Source organism: Myotis nattereri (assembly GCF_964212035.1).
Source record: "Myotis nattereri genome assembly, chromosome: 15".
Taxonomy (NCBI): domain Eukaryota; kingdom Metazoa; phylum Chordata; class Mammalia; order Chiroptera; family Vespertilionidae; genus Myotis; species Myotis nattereri.
In genome coordinates, this window is record NC_138090.1 from 32,269,613 (window position 1) to 32,287,569 (window position 17,957).

Genomic DNA, 17,957 nt, shown 5'->3' on the forward strand with positions numbered 1-17,957 from the left:
GGGGTGACCAGGCCGGCAGGGGAGGGCAGTTGGGGGCAACCAGGCCAGCTGGGGAGCAGTTAGGCATCAGTCAGGCTGGCAGGCAGAAGCGGTTAGGGGCAATCAGGCAGGCAAGTGGTTAGGAGCCAGCAGTCCTGGATTGTGAGAGGGATGTCCCAGATTGGAGAGGGTGCAGGCTGGGCTGAGGGACACTCCCCTCCAACCCCCCACATGAATTTTGTGCACCGGACCTCTAGTAAATATATAAAGGACTGACATCCTGTCAATACTTTTCCTTTCTTTGGTGCTTCTGAATTATAGGATAGAATAGAATCTTCTCAGGAAAGCAGGAAACCTTACTGAATTCTAATTCTAGAGACTAGAATATAGTTTCAGGAAGAATATAAATTGTCAGGGAAAAACTTTTATTGTTTTGCCATTTCTGAAAAGAAATAGCAAATGTAGGAGAGTGGTGTATACATGAAGGAGAAGGAAAGCCAAAAGGAGTTGTCCAGGTGTTTCTGAGACTTTATCTGAACAGGTTTTTGTTTTGTTTTGTTTTTTAAAGCCTCCATTTCTTTGCCTGAAATCTTTTGTCAAACAACCTTCTTATTACAGGCATACCTCATGTTATTGTACTTTGCTTTGTTGCGTTTCACGGATGCTGTGTTCTCTTTTTTCTTTAAGTTGATTTTGGAGAGAGAAGAAAGGAGAGAGGAACATTGATTTTAGAGATATGCATCAATAGGTTGCCTCCCGTATGTGCCCTGACTGGGAATCAAAGCAATGACCTTCTGGGGTACAGAATGACACTCCATCAACTGAGCCACACCAGCCAGGGCGGATGTTGTGTTTTTAACAAATTGAAGGCAAGAGCCTACCTCCACCAGCAAAAAGTTTATGACTCGCTTTATTATGATACTTTATTGCTGTGGTCTGGAATGGAACCTGTAATATCCGAGGTATGCCTGTACTGACTGATGGACCCAGAAAAAGATTGCCATTGTCATTAATGGAATTGGTGTCCAAGTTCCTAGGAGCCTGGTGGCTAATGACATTCTTGTCAGATTACATTCCTGGGTCAGAAGAGCTGATGATGAGACCCTGCCCCCTACTCATCTATCTCCACGCTACCGTAAGGCTTTATTTCCCGCAAGGCCATCTCATGTTCTAGTTGACTGACTGCAATGTTATAAACATGTGAAAGTACTGTTCTGAAAGTAATACTAATCAAATTAGTAAAATTGTGGGGAGACTTGTTAAGTTATTTAAATTATTGGCAGGATGATCCATCTGCAATGGATTTTGTCACCTCTGCTGCAAATCTCAGGATGCATATTTTCAGTATGAATATGAAGAGCAGATTTGATATAAAATGTAAGTTGTACTTCAGTTGTAACATCTAAAATGCTAAGTTATTCTTTTCTTTTTTAATAGTTAAGCTTATTCATCTTTTTAATTTTTAATGTCTTTTAGCAATGGCAGGGAACATTATTCCTGCTATCGCTACTACTAATGCGGTGATTGCTGGGTTAATAGTATTGGAAGGATTGAAGATTTTATCAGGAAAAATAGACCAGTGTAGAACAGTGAGTATTTCTATTTGTTTTTTATTCACTCTCTTTGTAAAGTAATATATATATTTGCAGGGAAAAAACAATTTATAAAAAAAAACCACATTAAACTGACATTTTTTTAAAAAAATCAATAAAACTGGTTTAAAGCATTGGAAAAATAATTGTTCCAGTTACCTTGTGAGTGCTGAGTTCTTTATGGGTTTTTAATTTTGTTTGGATGTTTTATAGTCCCCTGTTTTGTTTTTTTTCAAATTACGGTTTACATTTTATATTATATTGGTTTCATGTGTTCAGTGTGTGATTAGACAATCATAGTGTTTTTACATAGTGTTCCGTCTGCCAGATATCTCTTATAGTACAGGAATATTGTTTGGTGTATAATTTGTTGTTTTTTTTAAAATATATTTTATTGATTTTTTACAGAGAGGAAGGGAGAGAGAGAGAGAGCCAGAAACATTGATGAGAGAGAAACATCAATCAGCTGCCTCCTGCACATCTCCTACTGGGGATATGCCCGCAACCCAGGTACATGCCCTTGACTGGAATCAAACCTGGGACCTTTCAGTCCGCAGGCCGATGCTCTATCCACTGAGCCAAACCGGTTTCGGCATAATTTGTTTTTTTAACTGACTTAGTATTTGTTAAAACTCTCTGATAATTCTTTAAGGACCCCTTAAAGATATATTTCTTCAGAGGATTTGTGTTTACTTATTTCTGGGTGCCTAGGGTCTGACCAGTCAAGGGCCATTTTAAAATTTTTTAGTTTTTTAATTCACATACATATTCAGACAGCAAATCTGCATGAGCCCTGTATTATTGTAATTTTATAAAGGAAGTTTCCTCCCTCTTTGACACACCAAGATCAAGATAATTTTTCTTGTAATTTTTGTGGGGAAGCTATCCTTTTCTTCTTTACTCTTCTCCCCTTGCAGGTCTTTGTTTTATGTGTCGTCTTAGGTGTATCTCAAGAGTAAGCCACTTGGATATCCCCTGTGGATTCTTGTTTTCATTCTGTATTGAATTTGTGTGTCTGAGGTGCTTTGATTTCCTACCAGCTGGGCAATTAAAAATCTCCTTAAACATATTGTGGCCTATATTTTTTGCAATGTGGTTTCTCCTTTTATAGAAAGGTCAATTTACTTTTAGGAATTTCTATTTAAAAAAACAAACCCTAGTCTGTGATGGTATTTCAGTGCCATTAGCCCTTGTTTGTTGTAAAAAATACCCTCACCTGAGCATATTTTTTCCATTGCTTTTCAGAGAGAGTAGAAGGTGGCGGCCGGTTGGGAGTAGGAGAGTGGAGAGAAACATCCACTGGTTACCTCCTGCTTGAGTCCTAAGGGTCCGGGAACAAACCCATGACCCTTCCGTGTTTGGGCCGATGTTCTAACCACTGAGACATGCCAGCCAGAGCTTTAGTGCCATTATTGATGTAGTATTTGAATATCTTATTGTTTTCATGAAATTTCAGGGTGAAGGAATGTAGAACAAGCATGTCAGACTCAAAGGCTACGGGCCAAATAAACAAGGTTTAAGTTCATATGGGCTGCAAAAAAATCAAAAGCTTCAGTTTTAATAGAAATGTAGTTTTATTTTGATGGAGACATGCTGAATACAAAGGGCTGACATAAATGAGTAATCGTTAAAATAATAGGACATTTTAATAAAAGTTAATATTTTTTCTTGAACATTAACTTACCAGACTCTGAATAACTACACAAATTAATAAGCGTTACACAAATAAACTTATTTTTCTTGTTCTCCAAAAGCAAAATATTTCTTGTTGCGCACACTAAACAAGTTTGTCCAAGACTAATGATGTGGTAATTGGCTGCTAAAATATTCACTGCCACTATTAGTGGAGAGAAATGGTGCACCTGCGTGTAAGGGAAATGAATGCAACACGATTATAGTAATCAGTCATTAGTGAACATTGTAGTTTGTTATTAACACATTATATGCGGGAAACGTGTTTACACGTTTTACGTATTTATACGTTCTACCAGTGTAGTAGAGCGCAGGACACGTATTAGTACGTTTTTTATAGACTAGCGGTAGAATGCGGGTAACGTATAAATACGTAAACTAAAGTTATCGTAATTTTACTGAACGTTGCCATTTGCGCAAAAAATTGGCAAAAATGGCCCGCGCCACCTGTTAGCGCGCGATAAAAACTACCCGCAAACAATGTGTTAATAATTATGTATAACAGGATATTGTAAAAATTAAGTCATGAAATTTTTATTAAGACGTTTCTTACATATCGTTATATTGGCTGGGCCACAAAAATACTCATTATGGGCTGCATGCAGCCCACAGGCTGTGAGTTTGACATGCTTGATGTAGAATCGTTGCCAGTGTGCCATCTTTTATTAAAATTTTTTAGCTAAGGGGGGATAAGAACACATATGTAATACCTTAATGCCGAAAATAAAAAGACAAGGAAAAAAATAAATTTTTTTTAAGCTAACTTATTTTTAATTTCTAAGAACTTCATTTTTTTAGTTCTACCTTTTTATAGAAGCCTTAATTTATCCTGTGGCTATAGTATCCCTTTGAGCTCACAAACATTGCTAATTGTTGAATTTATTAAAATATCTACTGTTCCTGTAACATCCTTATTGGTTCCTTGCTGTCTCAGCTCTATTCTCTCTTGAGCTAATGATACTTATTTCTGAGTTTTATTTGTCCATAATGAATTTCAGGATGGGTTAGTAGTGTTAGTCTGGGTATTAGTAGTATTAGTGCTTACTTTCATTACTGTCAGTTTGCTAAGGCACAGTTACCTTTCCAGTGAAGCTCAAGATTAAACAAATCTGTTCCCCCCTTTCTACCCTGCTTCCAGGCCCAGTAGTACAATGACTAGTACCAGTAATATTGTTACTATGGGAGGTTGTTTCCTACCACTTACCGCCTCTTAAGGAATTTACTGTGGGAATCTTTGGGGTTTTTCCCTTTAGAATTAATTAATCTTAGCAAATACCATAGAACCTAGTAGTCACAAGATGATAAATTGTATATTAGCTTTCATTGTTGTCCTAACATTTCTTTGTATTGAATCTGGCGAGTGTTCTCCAAGCTTCGTAGTAGTATGAGGTTAGGGCTTTTTAATTTATTTTCTAATATGTCTCTATTGATTTTTAGAGTGTGAAGAAGGAGGGATAGAGAGATAAAAACCTGGATGAGTGAGAAACACCAATCAGCTGCCTCCCTGCATGCCTCCTACTGGGGATCGAACCCACAATGTGGGCATGTGCCCTGATAGGGAATACAACATGTAAACTCTTGGTTCATGGGTTAACATTCAACCACCGAGCCACACTGGCCAGGTGCCTTTTTAAATTTCAGTGTAGTTTTTTTTTAATTTGCCTTGGTTCTTATTGTTTTTTTTTTTTTTTTAAATATTTTATTGATTTTTTACAGAGAGGAAGGGAGAGAGATAGAGAGTTAGAAACATCGATGGGAGAGAAACATCAATCAGCCGCCTCCTGCACATCTCCCACTGGGGATGTGCCCGCAACCCAGGCACATGCCCTTGACCGGAATCGAACCCGGGACCCCTCAGTCCGCAGGCCAACGCTCCATCCACTGAGCCAAACCGGCTTCGGCCTTATTGTTTTTTTGTTTGGATAATAGAGAAATGGTAACTAGGTGCTTATAGTGACAGAAATACATTATTTTTTCTCTTAATTATGTAAGTGTTAATATTATAGTCATAGAAAATTTGAAAAGGAAGCTAAGCACATTGGTTCCATACATCTGTGAAAGCATTCTCATTAGCTGAGAAGTTGGCTTAAAATTGATAAGAATAACTACTAGCAAGGCACCCAAAAACTGATTTAATGAAACCAGAAATGAATATGACGCAGCCCTTAGTCTTACTTAATTAGTCTGCAGGCCGACGCTCTATCCACTGAGCCAAACCAGTTAGGGCTACAGTCTTAAATATAAGTAAATTTCTTTTCAGTAAGATAAGCCTTTTACATGGTAGCTAATTTTTTTCCAATTTATTTTATTTCTTCCATCACTCTTTATTCCCTCTATGCTCTCTTCCACCTCCACCCACACTTCTCCCTACATGGTAGCTAATTTGAAAAGAAGTTTGGGAAATCAGGCTCTTAAGGTCATGCTTTTCCTTATCCTTTTTGCCATCCAGAAGGGAATATTTGTCATTGTTAAGTGACATAAATAAAAGACAGTAAGCTTCATATGTATGGTGTATAAAACTGTGGCTTGAATTTCTGACTTATGCTTGTGTTTTTTCTCCTCCAAAGATCTTTTTGAATAAACAACCAAACCCAAGGAAGAAGCTCCTTGTGCCTTGTGCACTGGATCCTCCCAACCCTAATTGTTACGTATGTGCCAGCAAGCCAGAGGTGACTGTGCGCCTGAATGTCCATAAAGTGACCGTTCTCACCTTACAAGATAAGGTAAGTGCAGAAGCTAATTCTCTTTCACAACTTTGTTCCTTTTCCTAAAAAACAAAACAAAACAAAAAACTTCTCAAGTTTCCTTTTGCAAACTAAAAGCCTCATAATTACTCTGAAAGACTCTGGCTACTGAAGTGTGTTGCTCTGATATCCTTGATCACTTTACCATTTGGGATCCTGCTGGCTTTTTCTCTGTTGTTCCAGAATACGTGCCTCACATCCCAGAAAGGAATTAACTGCATTTGACTACAAAATGCACCGTGGGTATTGCAGAGGTGGCGCAGTATCTTGGCAAACTAGAGACGCTTTGCTCGCTATTTCCCAGATAGTGTATAAATTCTGTATTTTTGGCTGACAGGAAGTATCCTAAAAGAGTCTGGTGATGTTGTGTTGTAGAGATGCAGCATTTATTTTATTTATTCATGTATTGTGTGTGTGTGTGTGTGTGTGTGTGTGTGTGTGTGTGTGTGTTTATTCATTTTAATCCTCACCTGAGGGTATATTTTTCCTAAATGTTAGAGGAAGGGGGAGGGAGAGAAAGAAATAAGAAACATTGATGGGTTGCTTCCCAAACACACCCCGACTGGTCATTGAACCCACAACCTAGATATGTGCCCTTACTGGGAATCAAACCTACCACCTTTCGTTGAATGAGTAGAAATGGGGTTTAAAATGTGGTTTGGTTCTATTGCCTGGATTTTAGGTTCCTCCTAAACTGGCTAATTTAGTTTTTATTGTTTTTGTTTATAATTCTTTATTATTGAAAGTATTACATATGCCCCCCTTTCCCCCCCATTGGCCCCCTTCTGCCTGCCCCTGCTACCCCTGCCCCAGGCCTGCACCACCCCATTGTCTGTGTCCATGGGTTATGCATATATGCACACAAGGTCTTTGGTTGATTACCTCCCAGCTCCCTTGGCTTCCATGCCTCTGGATCTACTCAGTTCATCAATTCATTTTGTTAACTAGAGGCCCGGTGCATGAAAATCGTGCATGGGAGGGGAGTCCCTCCGCCTAGCCTGTACATTCTCCAAACTGGGACCCCTCAGGGGGACATCCCTCTCAAATCTGGGACTGCTGGCTCCTAACCACTTGCCTGCCTGCCAGCCTGATCGCCCCCTAATCGCTCCCCTGCTGGCCCAATCACCCCAACTGCCCTCTCCTGCTGGCCATCTTGTGGCAGCCATCTTGTGTGACGTGGGGGCGTCGCATGAGGGGCACTTAGGCTTTTATTAGTATAGATTAGATTCCACATATGAGTGAGATCATGTGATACTCTGACTCATTTCACTTAGCATGGTACCCTCCAGGTCCCTCCCTCCATGCTCTCTCAAAGGGTAAGAGATTCTTTTTTACTGCTGCATAGCATTCCATAGTATAAATGTGCTACAGCTTTTATTTTTTATTTTTATTTATTTCAGAGAGGAAGGGAAAGGAAGAGAGAGACATCAATGATGAGAGAATCATTAATTGGCTACTGGGGACCAAGCCCGCAACCCAGGCATGTGCCCTTGACCAGAATCGAACCCGGGTCCCTTCAGTCTGCATGCTGATGCTCCATCCACTGAGCTAAACTAGCCAGGGCTGCCACAGCTTTTTTATCCACTCATCTACTGATGGGCACTTGGGTTGTTTCCAGATCCTAGCTATTGTGAATTATGCTGCGATGAACATGTGTGTGCATACATTCCTTTTTTCTTTAAAGAATTTTTAAATTATTTTTATTGCCCTAACCGGTTTGGCTCAGTGGATAGAGCATCGGCCTGCGGACTCAAGGGCCCCAGGTTCGATTCCGGTCAAGGGCATGTACCTTGGTTGTGGGCACATCCCCAGTGGGGAGTGTGCAGGAGGCAGCTGATCGATGTTTCTCTCTCATCGATATTTCTAACTCTCTATCTCCCTTCCTCTCTGTAAAAAATCAATAAAATATATTTTTTAAAAAAATATTTTTATTGATTTCAGAAAGGAAGGGGGGGGGGGAGAGAGAGAGAGAGAGAGAGAGAGAGAGAGAGAGACTCCACATCCTTGCCAGCACTTGTCATTGATTTGTTGATGATAGCCATTCTGACAGATGTGAGATGATACCTAATTGGGGGTTTTTTGTTTGTTTGTTTGTTTGTTTTTAGAAACATCCATCAGCTGCCTCCTGCACACCCCCTACTGGGGATGTGCCCGCAACCCAGGTACATGCCTTTGACCGGAATCGAACCTGGGATTCTTCAGTCCACAGGCCGATGCTCTAGCCACTGAGACAAACTGGTCAGGGCAGATACTTCATTGTTTTAATTTGCATTTTTCTGATCAGTGACATTGAGCATTTTTTCATATGTCTCTTGACCATCTGTATGTCCTCTTAGGAAAAGTGTCTATTTAGGTCTTTTGCCTATTTTTTAATTAGATTGTTTTGTCTTCCTTTTGTTAAGTTGCATGAGTTCCTAATATATTTTGGATATTAACCCTTTATCAGATGTATCATTGCCAAATATGTTCTCCCATACAGTGGGCTCCCTTTTTGTTGTTGATGGCTTCTTTTGCTGTGCAGAAGCTTTTTATTTTGATGAAGTCCCATTTGTTTATTTTCTCCTTAGTTTCTTTTGCCCCAAGGAGATGTATCTATAAACATTGTTACAAGAGATGTCTGAGATTTTGCTGCCTATGGTTTCTTCTAGGATTTTTATGGTTTCACGACTTACATTTAAGTCTTTCATCCATTTGAGTTAGTTTATTCTTGTGTATGGTATAAATTGTTGATCTAGTTTCATTTTTTTTGCATGTAGCTGTCCAATTTTCCCACTACCATTAATTGAAGAGACTGTCTTGACTCCATTGTATGCTCTTGCCTCCTTTGTCAAATATTAATTGAGCATAATAGCTTGTGTTGATTTCTGGCGTCTCTGTTCTGTTCCATTGATCTACATGCCTGTTCTTGTGCCAGTACCAGACTGTTTTGATTATGGTGGCTTTGAAATCTGGTATTGTGATTCCTCCAACTTCGTTTTTCTTTCTCAAGATTGCTGCAACTATTCAGGGTCTTTTCTGATTCCATATAAATTTTTGGAGTATTTAGTCTAGATCTGTTAAATATGCTCTTGGTATTTTAATAGGATTGCACTGAATCTATAGATTGCCTTGGGTAGTATTTTAATGATGTTGATTCTACCAATTCATGAACACAGTATATTCTTCCACTTGTTAATATCTTCTATCTCTTTTTCAACATCTCATAGTTTTCCAAGTACAAGTCTTTTACCTCCTCGGTTAAGTTTATTCCTAAGGCCGAAACCGGTTTGGCTCGGTGGATAGAGCGTTGGCCTGCGGACTGAAAGGTCCCAGGTTCGATTCCTGTCAAGGGCATGTACCTTGGTTGCGGGCCCCTAGTGGGGGATGTGCAGGAGGCAGCTGATCGATGTTTCTAACTCTCTATCTCTCTCCCTTCCTCTCTAAAAAAATCAATAAAAAAATATATTTAAAAAAAAAAAGTTTATTCCTAAGTATCTTAATTTTTTTGATGTAGTGATAAATGAGATTGTTTGTTTAGTTTCTCTTTCTGAGAATTTATTATTTGGTGTATAAAAAAGTCATAGATATTTGGGTGTTGATTTTTGTATCCTGTTGCATGACCACATTCATTTATTAAATCTAGTAGTTTTTTGGTGGAGTCTTTAGGGTTTTTTATGTACAGTATCTTATCATCTGCAAATAATGAGAGTTTTATTTCTCCTTTCCAATTTCGATGCCTTTTGTTCTTGTCTGATTATTGTGGCTAGGACTTCGTTGAATAAGAGTGGTGAAAGCAGATGTTCCTGTCTTGTTCCTGTTCTTAGGGGAAATGATTATAGTTTTTGACCATTGAGTGTGATGTTTGTTTTAGGTTTGTCATATGGCCTTAGTCACATGGAGATATGCTCCCTCTATTCCCACTTTGCTGAGAGTTTTTATAAAAAATGGGTGTTGGATTTTGTCAATTGCTTTTTCTGCATCTATTGATATGATCACGAGATTTTTTGGGGGAGCCGGCACGACCATGGCATACTCATACCAGCTCAGCCTGGTTCAGTGACCCTGAGTGGGGGCGATGAAAGGCTTAGAAAAGACAGACAAGAGAATGAAAGCTGGGTCTCGGTGGGGCGCTGCTCCCTGATGGAGACACAGTGCCCGCGCCCACAAGCGGTGTCTTTATTTTATAGCAGATGCCACGAGGCAAAGTAAGGGCGTGATCAAGATGTTTACAACATTCTCGTTGGGTTTCAACCCTACTCAACTACATTCACCTGAACTCTATCACTCAGGCACGTGGGCCACGTCTTCGGACCATAGGTTCAAGCTTACAACTATAGCTGTTGGCTATAATTGTGCTGGGAAGGCTCTGCCCTCCAGCTGGGACTTGCACGTGGCCACGAGAGGACTGTGCCCTCTCATTAGTCCAAGGCTTGAACCTGTCCAAAACACTGTAGCCGCGCCCCACAATTTTTTTCTTTCAATTTGCTTATGTGATGTATCACATTTATTGATTTGCAAACATTGTACCAGCCTTGCATCCCTGGAATAAATACCACTTGGTTATGGTGTATGATCTTTGTAATATATTGCTGGATGTGATTTGCTAATAATTTGTTGAGGACTTTAGCATCTATGTTCATCAATGATATTGGCCTGTAATTCTCTTTCTTTGTAGTGTCTTTATTTGGTTTTGGAATTAGGATAATGCTGGCCTCCATAAAAAGAGATTGGAGTGTTCCTTTCTCTTAGATTTTTTGGAATAGTTTGAGGAGTATAGGTGTTCTTCTTTGAATGTTTGGTAAAATTCCCCTTTGAAGCCATACGGACCTGAGCTTTTGTTTAGTGGGAGTTTTTTTCATTTTTGCTGCTATTTCCTCAGTTGTTATTGGCCTATTCAGGTTTTCTGATTCTTCTGATTTAGTTTTGGGAGATTGTATTTTTCTAGGAATTTGTCCTTTTCATCCCCATTGTCAGCTTGTTGACATGTGGTTATTCATAGTATTTTCTTACAATCTTTTGTATTTCTGTGGTGTCACTGGTTACTTCTCCACTTCTGATTGTATTTATTTGGGTCCTCTCCTTGTTTCTTTTCTTTCATTTTTTAAATATATTTTTATTGATTTCAGAGGAAGGGAGAAGGAGAAAGAGAGCGTGAGAAACATCGATGAGAGAGAGTCATTGATCGGCTGCCTCTTGCACAACCCCTACTGGGAATCAAGCCTGCAAACCAGGCATATGTCCTTGACCGGAATCAAACCCTGGACCCTTCAGTTTGCAGGCTGATGCTCTATCTACTGAGCCAAAACATCTAAGGCTCTTGATGAGTCTGGCTAAAGGTCCATCTTATCCTTTCAAAGAACCAGTCTTGTTTCATAGATTTGTTTTGTATTGTTTTTTAGTCTCTATGTCATTTATTTCGGCTCTAATCTTTATTATATCCTTTCTTTTACTTACTCTGAGCTCTTGTTCTCTTTCTGATTCTGTAAACTGAAGGGTTAAGTAGTTTATTATTAATTTTTCTTGTTTTTTGAGGTGGGCCTATAGTGCTGTGAGCTTCCCTCTCAGGACTGCTTTTGCTGTGTCCCAGAGATTTTCGTTTGTTGTGTCTTAATTTTCATTTGCTTCCAGGAAGTTCTTGATTTCTTTCTTGATCTTATTGGTAACCCATTCATGAAGTTTAATAAGATGATATTTAAGTCTCCATGTGTTTGAATGTTTTGGGGTGTTTTTAGTGTAGTTGATTTCTAATTTCATTCCACTGTGATCTGAGAAGATGCTTGGTATGAACTTGTAGAGATTTGTGTCCTGACATGTGGTCTATCTTTGTGAATGATTCATGTGCACTTGAGAAGAATGCATATTCTGCAGCTGTGGGGTGAAATGTTTTATAAATGTCAGTTAAGCCCATCTGATCCAATGTGTCCTTTAGAGTCACTGTTTTCTTGTTTAAGTTTTTGTCTGGAAGATCTATCCACTGAGGTCAGCGGGGTGTAAAGTCCCTTCCTATGACTGTATTGTTGTTGATCTCTCCCTTACAGTCCTCTAGAATTTTCTTTTTATATATGTAGGTGCTCCTATATTGGGTGTATATAAGTTTACCATGGTTATGTCTTCTGGTTGGAATGATCTCTTTAGTATTATGTAGTGTTCTTTACCCTCTCTTGTGATGGCCTTCATTTTGATGTCTATTTTTTCAGATATGAGTATTGGTACTCCAGCTTTTTTTTTTTCCATTTGCCTGGAAATTTTTTCCTCATTCTGTGTGTGTCTTTTGTTCTGAGGTGGGTCTCTTGTAAACAGTAGATAGTTGAGTCATGTTTTTGTACCCGTTTAGCTATTCTATGTCTCGATTGCAGCAGTCAATCCATTTACATTTAAGGTTCTTATTGCTAGATCTGTATGCCTAAGTTTCTCTGTTCTTTTTTTTTAAAAATATATTTTATTGATTTTCTTACAGAGAGGAAGGGAGAGAGATAGAGAGTTAGAAACATCGATGGGAGAGAAACATCGATCAGCCGCCTCCCGCACATTTCCTACTGGGGATGTGCCCGCAACCCAGGTACATGCCCTTGACCAGAATCGAACCTGGGACCCTTCAGTCCGCAGGCTGACGCTCCATACACTGAGCCAAACCGGTTTCGGCAGTTTCTCTGTTCTTATTACAGCAGTCCCTTTAGCATTTCTTATAATGCTGGCTTGGTGGTGATGAACTCCTTTAGCCTTTTTTTTTACTTTTGTCTGGGAAGCTCCTTATTTGACCATCTATTTTGAATGATAGCCTTGCTGGATATAGTAATCTTGGTTTCAGATCCTTGCTTTTCCATTACGTTGAGTACTTCATGCCATTCCCTTCTGTTCTGTAGAATTTCTGATGAGAAATCTGATAACAGTCTTATGGGAGCTCCTTTGTAGGTAACAGTTTGCTTTTCTCTTTTTGCCTTTAAGATTCTCTCTCTGTGTTTAATTTTTGGCATTTTAATTATGATGTGTCTGGGCGTGTGCCTGTTTGGGTTCTTCTTGCTTGGGACTCTCTGTGCCTCCTGATCTTGTGTTACTTTTTCCTTCACCAGGTTAGGGAAGTTTTCTGCCATCCTTTCTTCAAACACGTTCTTTGTCCCATAACTCCCTTAAGCTGTCCTCTTTTTTTTTCTCTTTTGTTCTCTGATTGAGTAATTTTTGTACACTGTCTTCTAATTCACTGATTCGATCCTCAGCTTCCCCAATCTGCTATGTATTCCTTCCAATGTTTTCTTTATTTGTGCTATGTTTTTCTTTATTTCTGTTTTCATAGTTACTATATCTTTTTTCATGCTGTTGAGCATCTTTACCATCATTATTCTGAACTCTGTATCAGATAAATATCTTGTCTACATTTCATTTATCTCTTCTCCTGGAGAATTCTTTTGTTCTTTTGTTTGGGGGTTGTTCTTGTCTCCACATTTTGGGTGCCTGTTTGGGTTTGTGACTATGTATTAGGTAGATCTGCTATGCCTTTTAAGCTCTAGTACAGGACACTGTCAAATGCTGTTTAAGACTAATTAGATCAGGCAAAGACTCAAAGCCTCCAGGGACCACCTCTGCTTGCAGACTGATTGGACTTAGAGTTGTGTAGTCTCCAGGCAATGGTCCACAGGTATGGCGACAGTTTTGCCAACAGGGTGGGGCAATTGCTTCTGCCTGGAGGCTAATTGTTATTCTCAATCTCTTAATGGGCCTCAGAAACTCTACTCTATGGGGCAAGGTGTTTTCCATTAGGGTGGGTCGACTTGGTCTTCCCCCCAGGCCATACCACCTGGATAGCAAATGTCAGTCTCTATGCAGTCTCCACTTTTCATTCTTGGTTATCAGGGTTCTCTCCACATAGTTTTCAGTTGATTATTTAGGATTTTTTTTGTGTGTATTTTAATTGTAATTCCAGTTTGATCCTAGGAGTGTGTCTGTGTAGCATCTGCTTACTCTGCCGCCATTTTTAATCCAAATATAAGATTTGCACCGGAATCGCAGCAGCCGCCAGAATTCTGCTCGCAAAACCCCCCATTGCAGAATTAAATCTCGGGCAGGGCAGTGTCGTGGTGCTGCACCTAGATTGTGCTCTCTGGCTGGCTCTCCAGGTGCAAGGATGGCGCAGCCTTTCCTGGCCCTTCCTAATCCTTTCTGTGCCTGCCACCACTGCTGCCCCAGCCACTGCCTTCCTGGTATGAATGCTTCTGACTTGCCACCATGAGCTTCTCAGGCTCTAGTGTTTTTATTAGGGAACATATAAAATATGGCCCCAATGGGTATCACTTCCCACTTTTGGGGTCACTTCAGATTATTCTCTGATTATATCCATCGTGGTGTGTGTGTGTGTGTGTGTGTGTGTGTGTGTGTGTGTGTATGTGTATGCCTCGTAGACCTTCATGGTCTAAAGGCTGCTTAAAAGGAAATCTCCTTTCTCCAAGAGCATGTTGGTTGGATCTTATGTTTTGGATAGGAAAATGGCAGGACTTGTAATACTGGCCAGCAGAGGATGGTTTCCCCACCTTTCTTTCTTTCTTTCTTTTTTTTTTAAATATATTTTATTGATTTTTTACAGAGAGGAAGGGAGAGAGAGATAGAGAGTTAGAAACATCGATGGGAGAGAAACATCGATCAGCCACCTCCTGCACATCTCCTACTGGGGATGTGCCCACAACCCAGGTACATGCCCTTGACCGGAATCGAACCTGGGACCCTTCAGTCCGCAGGCCGACGCTCTATCCACTGAGCCAAACCGGTTTCGGTTCTTTCTTTTTTTTAACAATACTTTAAAAGATTCTTTTAATGTTGTTGTTTTTAAAATTTTTTTTAAAAAAAATTGATTTTAGAGAGGAAGGGAGAGGGAGAAAGAGACAGAGATATCAGTGATGAGAGAATCATTGATCGGCTACTTCCTGCATGCCCCACACTGAGGATCAAGCCCGCAACCTGGCATGTGCCCTTGGCAAGAATTGAACCTGGGATCTTCAGGCCGCAGGCTGACATTCTATCCACTGAGCCAAACCAGCTAGGGCCTCACCTTTTTTCTTAGGAAATAATTATAGTTTGTATCTACTCATTCTTGAGTTTAAAGGTAATTCCACTCTTTATAAACCTTTAGAGAGGTTTCCCCACCCCCCCTCCTCCCCTGTTTAGGAGCTTGTAGATTTGACAGAATATTACTGCTTTTGATTCATCTTAGAACTTAAAGCGAAATGGAATTTGGGAAGGGGAACGCCATCTTTGAGAGTCAGGTTAATGAGAAAATTTGAATCTGTAAAACATCTGCCAGTGCAGGGAAGTGCAAAATACCAAGAGCCAATCAAAGAGTTCTCAGTCCCCCATTTGGAGCAAGTTGTATCTGATCTTCATCTGTGGTCAAACATGAGGATGGAACATGGGCATGAAGTAATTGGGTGAATTCCGACTGCTTTCTAACTTGCCCTAGCTAGCCTAAGGTATCTTACAGGACTACTTGGCTCCTTTCCAATGGAAGGGGAAAGTAAGACCCTATATGGAAAAAAGGGTATAAATTATATGGTCTTTAATTACTTATATCAATATTTTGATTTTTTTTTTCTTCTGTAGATTGTGAAAGAAAAATTTGCTATGGTAGCACCAGATGTCCAAATCGAGGATGGGAAAGGAACAATCCTAATATCTTCGGAAGAGGGAGAGACAGAAGGTATGATACATTGCATTTATTCACTTCGCTCTTTTGAGTGGAGATGTCTAAATGAAGGAGTGCACATGAGGTTGTTCATTTGCTATGTTTGTTACTCAGTGTCATAGCTGAAAGAGGCAATATGTGTTCAAGGAGGTGCTCTCCCAAGATGGCATTGCCTTGGTAGGATCACAAGTTAAAGTTTCGGGAACTCCATGTTGTCAGTGTGTCTCAGGTGCTATTTTTCAATAACCCAATGGATGGTCATCATTTACATTGACTTCAATGCTCTTGTCCAATTTGAAGGAACTGCCTTGCCTGTATCATGGATCCTGGAGCTAAATTGGTGATAAGAAAATTGTTCTGGCTGTTAAATCAGAGTAGATGGTAATCTAAGGCTTTTAGGTGTTTGACCCAAGAGGAGAACCCTTCATAGCCTGCTCCTACTATAGAGCAGAAAGTAGTGCTGAAAATCAGTACCTAGTTTTGGCTTTTTAGATATATATTTTTTTAATCTTCACCCGATGATATTTTTTCATTGATTTTTAGAGAGAGTGAAGGGCGATGGAATGAGAGAGGCACATTGATTGTTTTCCTCGCAATTTGTACCTTTGACTGGAATCGAATCTCGGTCCCTTCAATCCACAGGCCGATAATCTGTCCACTGAGCAAAGTGGCTAGGGCTAGACTTTATTTTTATGTTCAAGAAGCCTGTCAACTTTTGTTACTGCATTTGTTATATAAGGTTCAATGTATTTGATTCTGTTTAAGCTTTCTGATTGGTTCTGGTTATGCCTCCTTTGGCCTACACTAGTCAGTCTGATTGGAATTAACAGTTCTCTTCTGTCACTTTGGCATCTCAATCTCTTGGGTTATCGTTTTAGTTGATTTCTTTATATTTCAGATTTTGTCAGTATACCATTGCTTTGAAAATCTAGGGGCATTGTTTTTTTCTATATTAATTTACTTTACCTGTTTCTTCACTGGTTATTTATTCGGTACACTTTGCCAGATCCTGATGGGGATGTTAAGCTTTCTTTAAAGTAAAACTTAGTGTCGGGATTCTTCTTGGCTGTAGTTACTTGTCAAATTGTTTGGGCTTTTAGGTCATGAGTAATTGGAGGCCATTTGGAGGCCATGTTTTGGCTGGGTAGTAGTCTATTTTAAGAGTCTAGTTGAATATTTAGGCCCCATTCTTGACAGCTGTCTTCACAAAAATAAAAAATAAAAATTTGTTCATGACTATACACTGTTCTTTTGGTTCCTTTCAAATGCTAGGTCCTTAAAAATAGAAACTGGTCAAGAATCTCAGTGGCTTAAATGTGGCCCTTCTCCACAAAATACGTGTGCTGCTAAGGGTGAGATGACATTTACTCAAATACGTGTGTAGTCATAGGCACAGTCATAGGTATTCATAATTTAAGGATGAGTGCGACAGTAGTCTCTGGTTTGAATTTCTTTGTAGCCTGGAAGAAGAGGAGAGATTATCAACTAGTGGATTTAGTACAGTCTAAGAAATACTGTGGAAAAGAGTATATGAATTGAAACTTTGTGAAGGGAGGTTCAAAGGGAGGTCACAGGAGAAAGGACTCTTGGACCAGTTCTTGAAGAAGTAAGGACCCTCTGGGCAGAGAAGGGAGTGTCTGCATATGAGCAGCTTCTATAAAGGCATGTCTTATAGAACAACAGAAAAGACTTTCAGAATGGCCAGTTATTTTGTTTCACTGGAAGTCAGGGTGCTGTGGGGTGGCAGTGCTGGTTCATGGAAGTGCACTGTAGGACTTTCTGTGGCTACATGTAATGTGTCTTTGTCTTCCCCAAACCCCCAATATCTTACTTGCACCAGGGTTTAAGAGGTGAAGTAATATAATGTTTACCTTCTAGTATGATTTGCAGAGGGTAAATTTAAGGGTGTGAGAGTGGAGGCAGGAGCCGGGAGTGAAGGATTTTTACCAAGATAGAAGCAGATGACAAGACTTGAGATTTGCAAGGTCAGAATTTAGGGCACAGGTGAAGAAGAACAGCATTATTACAGGACTCTTGCCAGGACCGTAGCTTTATAGATGATGCTAATAACCAGGTTAGAATGCACAGTAACTGTTTTTCTTTTGAATATGTTGGGTTTGAGGAGTTTGTAAAGTGGGGAGTTTGTGAAAGGTCTTGGGATGGAAGAATGGGAGGGAACTATGGTTTTCTGAAGACATTCCAGGTAGATTGGAAAGTTAAAATAATAAAAAAAAATTGTGAGAGAACTAGAAACTGTCAATAGTTTCTGGGTTTCAGAGTCTAGGTAGGGAGATACTTCCTAAA

The 17,957-nt window shown here is 39.7% G+C and overlaps 1 protein-coding gene across 1 annotated transcript in view; it reads left to right on the forward strand.

Moving 5' to 3' along the window:
* The window catches only part of UBA2 (ubiquitin like modifier activating enzyme 2), a 44,996-nt gene that overhangs the window by 20,279 nt on the left and 6,760 nt on the right, over positions 1-17,957 (forward strand). The window contains exons 11-14 of the mRNA XM_081107882.1: positions 1,263-1,356; positions 1,456-1,568; positions 5,831-5,986; positions 15,572-15,668. Coding sequence (XP_080964008.1) covers positions 1,263-1,356; positions 1,456-1,568; positions 5,831-5,986; positions 15,572-15,668 — 460 coding nt within the window. The remainder of the gene's footprint in view (positions 1-1,262; positions 1,357-1,455; positions 1,569-5,830; positions 5,987-15,571; positions 15,669-17,957) is intronic.